The 13,237-nt window shown below is 42.9% G+C and overlaps 1 protein-coding gene across 2 annotated transcripts in view; it reads left to right on the top strand.

Moving 5' to 3' along the window:
- The window catches only part of ephb1 (EPH receptor B1), a gene marked incomplete at its 5' end in the record, with an annotated part of 141,711 nt that overhangs the window by 118,231 nt on the left and 10,243 nt on the right, over positions 1-13,237 (top strand). The window contains 4 exons of one of the 2 annotated variants that reach the window (XM_079284599.1): positions 439-503; positions 4,598-4,786; positions 5,958-6,205; positions 7,452-7,667. In XM_079284599.1, the coding sequence (XP_079140725.1) occupies positions 439-503; positions 4,598-4,786; positions 5,958-6,205; positions 7,452-7,667 (718 nt within the window). The remainder of the gene's footprint in view (positions 1-438; positions 504-4,597; positions 4,787-5,957; positions 6,206-7,451; positions 7,668-13,237) is intronic. The other variant, XM_079284600.1, reaches the window with a different exon arrangement.

Genomic DNA, 13,237 nt, shown 5'->3' with positions numbered 1-13,237 from the left:
ATTCCATTTCACAGAGAACCTAACAGCTCCTACTTTGCCCTGTTACATTACTTAAGTCAAGCGAGTTTCATTTCGCAGCAGTTTGACACATTGTCACATTCCTATCTTGCTCAGCTTTAACGATATGAAAGTCAAATGTTCTGCAGTGCTGTGTGCAACTCTGAGCAAGTAAAGTGTTCATCAAATAGGCCAGGCTCTTTTGATGCCGAGGCAGAAGAGACACATGAAAAGCAGAGAGATCCTATCGAGGTCTAATTAAAAATCAGCTCATTTTCATAAACGTCATTTGCCATCGCTAACCCTCTGCAACTGATTCAATTTCAGCCACGTCGTTTTCAGGCCATACAGCGAAACATGAAGAGTAATAAGGCCTCGTTTACACTTCCTTTCATCCTGTCATTTCGCTCTCTTCTCTCTCAACATTCATTGCTCCCTTAGGAAAAGGGCATACACCAAGGAGGCGGTGTACAGTGACAAGTTGCAACATTACAGCACAGGAAGAGGTGAGTCCATCCGAATGCTTAAAGCCCCCATATGAGCAAGTGGTTTTAGGCGTTCTCCAAACATCTTGAGTGCTATCAGGCAATTAGAATGATTGTCTCTTACTATGTTTATTTTGATGCAGATCTAGTTCAAAGCTTTCGAAACCAAAAATCCCAGGATTGTGCTGCACAGGTCGAGATGTCTCTTTCCTGATTGTCCTCGTATCGTTGATATTTGCTCCACTTCCATTTTCCCTTTGTCCAGTCCTCTGCTTCTGTCATATCATGTGTTATATCGGAAATGTAGGTAAACACGCAATCTTTTACAATACATTAATGAAAATGAAGTGAGGTAAAAGAGAAATGACCTGAGGTAGCAGGCATCTGTAGATGTAAATGACATGTTCCTTCCTTTAAACAATGACACTGACTTACAGTCATCTCTCAGGGCTCCTATAATAGCTGTGATTTAGTCGTCCCCCCCCCCCCCCCCCGGCACCGACTGATGAGGGGAAGGAGCCTGGAGTGACACACATATAAACTTCCCCACACACACACTCACACACACACACACACACTCACAAAAGGGTGTGTATGAGATTTGTACCGCAAATAAAAGCCCTGTGTACTGCCGACCTCGCCGTCTGAAAAGGGGGCTCACTCGAGGGGATAGAGTTCTGTTGAGCCTGACACAGCAAAGCATTTCAGCACAGTTACTTTGTGTCAAAGCTACAGCAGCGTTATCCGGGGGCTCATTTAGCCCGGGCAGAAGAGTGGGCTTTTTGTCACGGGCTATCTTTGGGGTAACCAAATGCAATTAACATGAGTGGTGAAAATAAACAAAAGATCAGAGTCACTTGCAGCCCTAATCATAAAAAGCGTGGAGAGGAACTAAAATGCTGATAAGGGATCCTATTCATACGTTTATTCTTTCAACCTTCACACCGCCAACACTCGTGAAGTAATCCCCCACCCCATGATTCATTATTGTCTCCTATTCTCTCAAGATTTGACTGGCAGTTTTGTAATTACAGTATTCAACACAACAATTAAATAGCTCAGCCAATTGTTTATGGCGAATTCGCCGAAGAAATGCGTTGCCGGCTTTCACCCGGCTGCCTACTGTTCCAGCGCACCTTAGATAATACCTCCTCATTCCCGGCCCACCTATCGTGGCAGGCGTCAAGGGGGGGGGGGGTATGGTGCTCATACTGTAAATTCAGTAGTGCAGCGCGGTGTGGTCATAGTTGTGAAAATGAGACCGCTGACATTACACTAAACGCTGGGTGGGATGTCATGACAAGCAGATTGGAACACAAAGCATGAGCACACACATTATTCCCACACATATTATTCCCACACATGAGTCAAGTGCTGCTTATGTGGGTTCAAGGGTTTCTGTTTTGTTTAAAAGCACACAGTATCACACAGACATGTTATACTCACCTCACTGCATCAGAGCATATACATTTTTTCTCCTCTCTTCCCTGTTGTTCTTTCCACACACAAACAACCTGTCAACCCCAGCTAATTAACAGATAGACTTTTCTTAGAGCTGCATGTTTACTGTATTCCCTAATGCTTCTCTGCATATGACTACCAACACATCCTTAAATCACTAATGTTCGAACTGCGTTTGTCGCTTTGTAGCTTCAGCTGTTGTTTGTACTTCAGCATCTTGCGCTAACACTGACTGAGGATGGGATTTGGAAGCGATTTAAATAGTTGTTAGATGCCAAAATATGTTTATACTTCAGTTGCTTCGTTTTTCTTGCAGCAGCATGCTGCATTCGTACATGTGGATTCAGTGAGTATAGGCTAAGGCATGAACGGAATTGGTGAGCAGCAGTAGAATACTGTGACACTTCAACATCCTAAGTATTACAGGTCAAACCACACTCCTGATAAACCCAAACTGACAATCTATACAAATGTGATTGTTCATCCCATACCGTCTTTAGATCCCCTCTGTGATTTCCTGCAAGCTGCAGAAGCTGCAGTGTGAGTCTGACAAATGATTGACTGACATCAAACGATGGATAATTAGTTTGTGTTTAGAAAATAAACTCATTACACTCACAAAGCCACAGAATAGATTCGTGTGCATCTCGGGACTGTTTTCACTATAGGGGTACACAGTGTCCTGCAATTGTGCATGTTCATTTTTCAAAGTGGATAATCGCTTAAAACATATAATTACTATACACTGAAATTGCTAAATTACAAATGTTGTCAGGGAAAAGGAGTGAGAAGATATTATGTTTCTTTGGTAAAAGATTAACATATGAAATAATTCATTTAACTAAAAAAGATGAGCATTATTGAAGCTACAGTTTCACTTACATGACATTGCTGTTTGTCTTTAGGCAATAACAACATTCTGTGCACCAGTGATTTGATTGTACTCATTGCCAGTAATAGATGAATGTTAGCATTACTGCCTTAAGGTTGATTTGTGGATACATTAGGGACATTCAGTAAACGACCAGAGCAGACTAATAACAGGGTAAATGCTGGACATTGGTGAAAATAACATGGTTAAGTGCAGTGCAGTAAACTGTAATTCATAATTAAGGTCAACTAAATACCTTTACCCGTTTTAGAAATCCTGCCATAGCTCAAGGATTTTGTTTGAGTTTATAATCCAAATTCATTAAATTCATGAGTTTGTCCATTTGTCTCCATGAAGCAATGGTATGTGTTATATGCCCATGAGTCATTGCAGCAGTCATGCATTCTCTCTCGACAGGCTTGCTGTTTTATATGTTGGATAAAAATAGAAGTGACGTTTTGGACACATTTGCGTCATACACTCAAATGAAGGAACGATGAAATATTAAAGCATTCATCTATTTTTTATCTGATGGCCATAAAAAGATGAGTCCAGTTAGCCAGGGCTGCACCAGAAGGAGGGGGAGAGATACATTGTTTTCATTTTAAATTATATATGAAGGTGGGCTCTGGACTGTGAATTAGAAAGTAATGGGTGTACGTATATGGACGTGTGTGCGTGACATTTTAAGCGCATGGGTTCACATTTATTTCTTTATTTTGTATGGCTCCCTGCTGAGATTTTGAGTTCCACCCAGTGGTGCTATGTGAGCATTTCATGTAATGCAAATCTATAAACCCTCCGATGGATTAACTTGAATCCAATCTGTATGGAATCTCTAATGAGCAATTACATTCACACAGATAGGGTTCAAGGCAATTAGTGCACTCACTAGAATCAGCTTCCAGTCAAGAGCGAGGTGAGGCACCTTGAGCCCTCCAAGACCAGACCTTATCCTCCTCATGTCTCCTGAGACCCCTCCCACTCTCTATGTGGCTTATGCAAATGAGCAGGCACAAATTGACATGATGGAGATGAGTTTATTCCAATCATGGCTGCCAGGGATTTGACTAAACAGCTTTGAGAAAGAGGGCTGCCCTTGGGTGTCACTGCAGAAATGATGATTTGACGTCTGCTTGCTCGCCGTTATGCCGTCTTGTGGCAGCGTGTATTGAATTTGTTTACAAGTGTTTTTCGACACTTCTCCCCACCCGGCCTGTCAACACTGACAATCTCTCCTCCGTTTGCAGACATCTCCAGTCTGTGAACTGAGTCACCTATTGCAAAACAACATAAAGAGCTCGTTGATAGCGCAGTGGTTTTATCTCTTTATGAGCTCCTAGAAGGAAAGGCTCGGGGGAAATTGGTTCTACCACTATTAAAGAGCAGAGACTGCTAGTCTAAAGGATAAAAGGGTAAAATCATTTGTCTACATTTACATTTTCTATATACCCTCATCCCTTTATCTTTCTCTCTGTTTCTTTTCTGGTGTATTTCGCCATTCCATGTACTGAATCCTCAAACCACCATTTTGTTGTCTGTTCTACTCGCAACTGAGGCCTGTCTCTCAGGAGGACAATATGGCAAATGGAGTTATCATCATTTACAACTGTTAAGAGCTTGTAGTGATTGTAAGTAATGCTGTGTCACACTGTGATTTAGCCTACAACTTGAAAGGCAATTGCATTCATCAGTTCTTAACACTAGACATTGGCCTCACAAAAAAACAAAAGAACCATGTCTTTTTTTCTGGAAAGCTCATTGAGCACTTTGGTTGTTCTAGAACTCTCTTTGCGAGCCGACATGTCTAACTGCCCCTCCCCACTGGGCTGCCCGACCCACTTCTCAGGCTCCCCGGGGATGAAGATCTACATCGATCCCTTTACCTACGAAGACCCCAACGAAGCTGTGCGAGAATTCGCCAAGGAGATTGACGTCTCCACTGTCAAGATTGAGGAGGTCATCGGTGCAGGTATAGGAGAATGGAATGGGTGCTATGGAACAATCTGTGTGTGTGTGTGTCTGTGTGTGTGTACACTCACTTATGTGTGCAGGTGTCCACAAGGTGAATGTGCTTTGCTATATTTTCATGTGTTTCTGCATGTAACATGCGAATATCTGTGTGCTTGTTTAGTCTGCATCTGTCTAAGGTCGTAAAGCACAGCCCTTTTGGCTGCCACATCAGATGGGAACACGTCAAGGGCCTATGTCAAGTGCACTAGCAGCATATAGGCCAGCTACCTTGGGACCTAATGGCATTAGAAATAACTCACGCCTTGCAGCCTGTTCCCTGTGCGCCTCTGTTTTTGGAGCCGAGTGTTAGTCTCATACATGTTCTGGCTTGACCCTTTCATTAACCTTACATGTAAAATAGGTGGAGATATTTTCTGTCATTTCCTTATTCAATGTGAAATTGTCTGTTAAAAATGATGAGCTGCTTATTAGGGGCTGATTGCTTCTTTAGTACATTCTGAGCATCTGGAGGTTAAAATAACATCAGCTTGATATTTCCATGTGTCTCCAGCATGCCTTCAATGTTTTTTTTACAACAGGAAGGGCATGCTGATACCATATGTTTTGGTTCATTTAGAGGTAAAAATACACCTGGTAATGAGACTGGGCTTGGATTAGATCCTGTGGACCGGCATCCTCAGCAAGCTAGGTGTGAGGAAGTGACAGAGATAGGATCGGGGTAAGGATGCAAGGGGACTAACTATAAAGATTTCCGTTTCTGTTGATTTCACTGTGTGGTGTCTCTGCAGGACACTAAGGTGGTGATAATTAATCAAACAGATACCAGATATTTACCAGATAGTGCTGGCCTGTTATTCTTTCATTGGGGAACACGATTTTAGGATTGATAAATCGTGGGAGTCAGAGGAGCGACACTGTTAGGAATATCATGAAGGAGCAACACTAGAGGACTATTGAACAACACTCAGCATGCTTGATATAGATTAAATTGTGATCTATAATATCTGCCAAGAGACTTGAGATGTAAATAAGCTTGATAAATGAATAGATTTAGATCTCATCAACTCTACTAATCTTTTGTCTGATCACTTTTTCATCAGACAAAAGTAGATCAGTTCTCATTTTTTGACAGAGCAACCACTGTGCACCTCTCCCTATTTCCCCTCTAGGTGAATTTGGGGAGGTGTACAAGGGCCGTTTGAAGCTGCCTGGTAAGCGGGAGATCTATGTAGCTATCAAGACCCTAAAGGCGGGCTATGTGGACAAACAGAGGCGCGACTTCCTGTCTGAGGCGTCAATCATGGGCCAGTTCGATCACCCAAACATTATCCGTCTGGAGGGTGTGGTCACAAAGAGTCGTCCAGTCATGATCGTCACCGAGTTTATGGAGAATGGTGCCCTTGACTCATTCCTCAGGGTGAGTAATTTGCGTGAACTCATAAATGTACTATGTATACAAAGTTGCAAACATTTATATGGAATGATGAAAAGTCATGTTCATGAGTTGAATAGAAACCTGGCATTATGGAAATGAGAAACTAATTGGAAATTAATTGTTAAAGAGTCCCAGAAAAGGAGTCCAAGCTAAGAATCCCTTCTAATTCAAATTAGATTGACCCAACAGAGAATATGTTTCAGGACAATGAACATGATTTCAATCATTCTCAATTTGGAAATTTCCATTAGTTAGCTCTATCAGCCCTTACTTTCTCTATTAATGCTTGAAGCTTTTAATGGACTCTTCACTCTTTCTTTTATAGCCAGACATACAGCTTAATCAATATTCAACTCGCTTTTTTCCTCCTCCAATCTCATGGATTGGTGTTCTCTTCCACTTTGATCTAGGGTGGGTTTAAAGGGGCTCTTTGAAGTTGGCTTTGCTAACCGCCACATCCGACTTGTGTTTCCATCGATCTCCCTTACCCTCTTATTTGTTACTGTGTTTCGCGGGTTCAAAGCTTGCTCTTCAGAGCATTCACAGAGGGGTAGGGGCACCATGCGTGGATGCTGAAGAGATGGATGCTCGTCTACTTTTCCTCTGGATACTAAGAGGATTTGAAAGGCAAAAAAGATCTCAGGATGCCAATTTTGTAATAGCAAAGTGTAAACAACAATTGATTAAAAAACTAGGTTCAGGAACAAAACAACTAACCTTAGATAAGCGAACATAATGCTTTGAAAAAGAACGTTGCTCCAACCTCAAATATATGGGGAAAGCCGGTAGATTAGCCTACTTGTTTGTTATGTACATGCCAGGTCTAATAACAAATGTTTGTCCCATTGCCACTGAATGAGCATGCACCCTTTGGCTGTGGTAATAATGATATACTTCAAAATCTTTATAATTCTGGTGGAGAGTCCGACTGGTTAGCCTTTCTGAAGACATCAAGATGACATGTTGTCTGTATACAACATCAGAAAACAAACTTGTTATTTCAAATTTGTATTTCTTTGAAATAACAGCATTCAAGCCTGGGATTTCCAGTCAACATATCATCTATGATTCAGTGACGAATCAACATAATTAGTTGATTATCATTAAAAAGCAGTAATATTACCATTTGCTGACATCTCTATATCCTCCAGCTAATCTCATTTATGTTAATTGTGACAAAGTTATCGTATAAATAACTGCTTTCATTTTTTTTGTCTCTGTCCTCTAGCAAAATGATGGGCAGTTCACGGTGATCCAGTTAGTGGGAATGATGCGTGGGATTTCAGCTGGGATGAAATATCTCTCAGAAATGAACTATGTCCACCGTGACCTGGCTGCACGAAACATTCTGGTCAACAGCAACCTGGTGTGCAAAGTGTCTGACTTTGGCCTGTCGCGCTACCTACAGGATGACAGCTCTGATCCCAGCTACACCAGCTCTCTAGTGAGTACTTGTATGTTTAACTTTATTTCAAGGGCCATAGGTAACATTTTCGTTTTTACTAATCTCGTTTTTATCTGCATGCAATGTATCTTTTAAGTGTCCAGTCAATTTGTTATTGACATTTACAACAATCGAAACCTATCAGTCGAATACTCATTCTTGCTTCCATGACGTTGTCTCATTCTTTTTGAAGGTCTCGGCAACCTTTCACCTTTTCAGTGCCTTTCATTTTATATTAGCTGTCTGTCTTCCTCATCATCCTTCCTCCTCTTTCCTCTACACTGCAAGTCACGGACCAGAGGTCTGTCACATCTTCATTAGTGTGGAGACAAGCCTCCTCTGGGAAGGCTCCTCTCTCGTTGACATGCCCAGAGTGCAGAGAAACCAAAGGGCATTGCGGCCTCTCAAATTGACAGCTACCACCCCCTCTCTCTCGCTCCCTTCTCTCTCTCTCCCTCCTCATTCATTGTTACTCGGGCATCATGGGAGGCTTTGGCTCCTCATTAACTCCTCCACTCTACAGATCTGTAATTATTAGCAGCCATCGTTAGTTAATCTTCTGCCTCTCCTCTTCCTAATTCAGAACACACTCCTACACACTCCTACACCCTCGCAAACACACGGTACAGGTCATTAGGACTCCCGGCATGCCCGAATTTGTGCGAGTGATTTCTTTTTTTTCATGTCTGTGTGTGTGTGTGTGTGTGTGTGTGTGTGTGTGTGTGTGTGTGTGTGTGTGTGTGTGTGCGAGCATATAATGATGATGTGTGTCTGTGTGTGCAGGCCCATGAGTAGGAGTCTGGTATCATCTCATTGGCTCTGCTTTGATACTTTGCTGCATAAAGTAGCTTGTTTTACTGTCAATATATCATATGTGTTGGTACATTTTGATGACAGCAAGGTCTTGTGCAAGCAAAACTGGTCAATATGGAAAAAGAGCATGTTCAATATTATTATACCTCAAGGTATATATATATATACTGTATGTATATATATATATATATATATATATATATATATATATATATATATATATATATTTGTTAAATACCACTTACATTGTATGTTAAATATACATACCATATCAATATTCTTACAAAAGCCATACATTTCTGCCATACACTGTTATTTTGCAAGGCACTGAACCAACCATGTCCTGCATTTGACCTTTCCTCCTCTTATTTTGGGTCAGCAGCCTCCAGTGACTCTACACGACCTATTCGCCCAGTCTTGCCTGGGAGTAGAAATCTTTCTGAAAATGATTTGTTGTATACACTGTGAATTTACAACATTGAAGTAGCACTGTATCTATTATGAATAAATATGAGTATATTATGCTATAAAAAGAGCCTATTCTAAAATGAGTTTCAGTGTTATTTCAACACATGCAAAACTTGAGATCAAAAGCATACAATACAATTGCCTGTGAGTCAGTGCTACACAGGTACAAAAAGAAAGTTCTCAAAATAATTTGTCTTCATCAAAATGTTGGTGAACAAACAAAACACACAAAGTAATTTCCTTCTATTTAATTTCCTTCTAATGTGGCTGAGGTTAAGCAGCAAAGAAGGTTATGATATTGTTAACCTGTAAGCACAGGCAGAGTCCTCTACTGGACTCTGGGTATTACTCTTCTCCAATCACAAGCAGGCATTCGTCCACTGAATTTTGGCTGGCATTTCCCACTGTAGGAAGCAGGCACCCATTACTGGGTGTTGCCTTCTGATCCCCTTCAAGAACTGCTTCAAGACAAGGTGGCCACAGACCAGTTGGCTGCTGCACACACTGACAGTAGCATTAGGCAGCCCTATATCCACCAAACACTGCAAAAAGAAAGAATATACCTAACTGCTTAGGACAGGGGATCGAGCCTCCTTTCCTTGCACCAACGTTGGAACCTTGACCACATTGCCTTGTACAGGCTATTGTGGATCCCGTTCTTGCTGCTTTGATGGTCTGCACAACCTGTACAGACAGTCCAGCCCTCCTCAGCTTTTCGCTCTCAGGTGCCAAGCCTGGAGAAGATGGCCCAGGTTGGACAACAGGCCTATCGCACCTGCGTCCTGAGACAGAGCCACCCAGAACTGGTCCAGGGCTGGGCTGCCATCATCTGAGTCATTTCTGCCTAACACGGCGGCGAGCAGCAACTTCGGGCTACCAGACTGCCTCACTTTCTCCAACAGGAGATTGATGAGTCGGATTGATGCGTTGGTTGTTGAACATATCCACTTCTGCTTTCCCAAACTATGTCCAAATCCGCTTTTCCACCTTGGGGTGAAGCTTCCACTTCTCTGGTCGTCTTTTTTCTCTTTGCGCCCCTGTTCTCTTGTCCCAGAACGTGGAGAACCTTCAGAGACAACAACTTATCTAAGACCCACAACCACAGGCTCACCACTTTCCCCAAAAGGGCAGTGACAGACTGAGCTCCGCCCTGCCTGTTAATGTAGGCCACCGTGGTGCTGTTGTTTGTCATCACCATCACTTCCTTTTTGCCCACTTGCTTCAGGGGTCTGAAGTGGTGGAAGACCAAGAACATTGCCAGTAGCTCGAGGAGATTTATGTGTCGGTCCACACACCACCACCGCTCTTCCCCAGCCAAGATGTGGCTGTAAAACCATGGCAGAGAATGCTCACTGGCTTCGGTGGAAGTAGCGTAGACTGCTGTAGGCACACACGTCCTGCTGCAGTGGTCATCACTAGCGGGAAGACCAGAAAGAGAAATGTCGGTTGTGGACTTTCACGGGATGCTGATGTACCGGACACCGAGATATTGACGTCATCATTATCTACAAACTAGGGTGGTGTCTCAGCAGGGATGACCGGAGGCAGTGGCAGAGCATTGGTGGCTGGAGTAGGGACCTAGACGGCATCGATCTCCAGCTCGCTCTCATTACATCAAAGCATCACATTCAAGCATCGGAGGTGATCCAACCTCTGTTGGCATCGAATCTTGGGCAGTGAGGTTCTTAATGCGTGAACTCTATCGGTGGAGATGAGCAGTCAGTGGCGAATGTATAGTTGGGATTGGAGGAGAGTACAACCCATAGATTCCAGCATAGGTTATATGCAAAAACACAAATGCGCAGCAAAACAGTGTAAACAATTGGCAGGTGGTAGCCCAGGGGTGAACTAGAAGTGTCATAAGGACCAGAGGAGACATGGCTTCACATTGGTGTGGCTAGGAGCTAATCGCTCCCAGGAATAGCTTGCTTTGTATCCTTGACCCCTCTGGGTAAACCTTGCTGAATGGGTCGTATTTAGCAACAAAGAGGAGTAGCTCCCTGTTGTCTGCGCTGCTGAGCTTGCTAAGAAAACAGGGTGTAAAAGGTGTGGATTGGATCATAGATTGCATTCCGCGTTTTGATGTTGTTTAATGCTAACAAAGTCTCCTTGAGGGCATTATCTGGAGAGTCAATAGAGCAGTTGATGTTTGAAGTCGGAACCTAGGGAGCTCTACGTTATGATGGTAACACACTCAGTTTTCTTTTTTTACTGATAGAGATTTTAAAACAAGCACATCAAAGCTTTGGCTGTGCTTCACGTTCATACTGAGTGCTGCCTTATTATAAGAAGCATCCAGATGAAATCTTCTGTGCTATTTTGGTTCCTTCCAAATCGAAAGAGCAGTTTCATTCAAATCACATAACCAGAGTGCGTTAATATACTTGTTAAAGGCTTGAAGAGAACTAAATAGTGATCATCTAATATGACGACAATATGATGATATGAAGAGCTGACGTTGCCACAGACTTTCATTTCACCTGTCCTCCTCAACCTTAATCCCCTGTATTCAGGGGAACATGCAAACAAGTGTGTGTGGGGGGGGGGGGGGAGCGTCCACAGAGTCCTCCACATGGTCCTATACTGTAATTAAGCTATGCATGGTGCCCTTCACTCCTTGACTTCTTCCGCTATGACCTGCCGCTAACCAATCAGTGAGCAAGGCTGGCGTGGCAGACAAGGCCGGGGAATCTGGAAAATTAAATTGCTGACATGCAGTGATTTACATCCCCATCGACCTCCTCCTCCTCCAGCAAATTAATCACCTCTTTCCCTCTACTGCTTTTCTAATTTTCCCTGCAATTTGAGGCACACCAATTACAGTGCCTGTGGTGTGATGCTGGATGTATGGTTAGGGGGACATGCTGGTAATTTTGTTAACCCTGGATGTAGGTTCACTCTGGAGCATTTGTTGTCGAGGTTTCAGAGAGAAGGGGGCTCTCCTCTCTCTCTGTTGGCTGCTAACCAAGGTTGTGATTAATTAGGCTAACAGGACAACGCTTGGACTGCAATGGTATTGCTTCGGTGATATATGCTCATTAATTTAAAGACTTTAAAGACTGCGCTTCCTTGCAGCGGTGGCTTTTCTGTATACTTGCATCACTGCATGATTGCATGGTTGCATCGTTTAAGAAGTTACCCAGAGGAGCATGATCACAATTCCAGGTGAGATGCGAGTGACCCTGCTTACCTGACAAAGAAGAGGATTGATTTCTAAACACCCGGCGAACCGAGAAGACTTTCACATTATTCTCTTTATTCAACAATCCATCTGTCTAAGGAGCCATCCATCAATGCATCCATTTTCCTCCAGCTGTCCCCTTCTTTCCCATTTCAAGGCTTTTCCCGCAACACAAAGGCACATCAGAGCCGCATACTCAGTGTAGATGTGACGAATGATGCTGTTTGCGGTGGTGATGCGTCATATGTTTTGTTTGTGTTTGGCGGTCATGGGTGAGTGAAAGACAGAGAACTGGGCATAGCTACTGGGGTTTAGTGTTAGTTTGTGGCTAAGATAAAAGAGAAAACGAGCAACATGAAATTTGTGTGTGTGGATATGTTTCCAAAATCTGGCAGGTGAGAGTAGTGTGTCAAGTCTATCACAGCTTAGCCACAGGACCAGAGTGAGGAAGACAGGTATGGGTCAGGAATTTCTGCTTGTGCCTCAACTAACAATTTGAGACGTCTGTCACTGCCTTGCATGTCACGCGATGTGTACTGTACATTGTGACTGAATGGACATGTATGGGGCTCTGTGTATGTGTTTTTGTGTGTGTGTGTGTGTGTGTTTGTTGTATTGAGGCTGAGAGGGGTTGAAAGGCGAGGTCACACAGAGCCAGTAACAAAGCTCATCTGTCAAATCCCTGTGACCTGAGTGACATTCTCCCTGCTCCGCTCCAGTGCTCACACTATGTGGATTGTGCTGTTGTTTCTGTCATTTGTCTGTTTTCTATTTGCATCCTTTACCCCTCTCTCTTTGGCTTCAGGCCTATGCACTTTTTTTGGCTCGTCTACTCAACTTGTAGTGAAATATTTATGCACCTCAAGTTAAAGGGACAGAGTCTCTGAGTAAACATGAAGGGAAATGGGAACATGGCAAACAAGGGGACTTTTTATGACGTATCAAATTTGTATGACATATTTATATATGTGTCACCAGGATGGCCACAAGTTATGGCACTGCTGGCCATATCCATACATCATAACATACAGCAAGGACACACCCCAAAATCTCCCCATTATCACAGCCAATTTCAGGCAAACAGCAAGTTCATCTACACAAATATTTA

The sequence above is a fragment of the Melanostigma gelatinosum genome, assembly GCF_949748355.1.
Source record: "Melanostigma gelatinosum genome assembly, chromosome: 15".
NCBI lineage: Eukaryota > Metazoa > Chordata > Actinopteri > Perciformes > Zoarcidae > Melanostigma > Melanostigma gelatinosum.
Note: the sequence above shows the minus strand (reverse complement) of the source record. Positions and strands in the feature narration are given on the sequence as shown.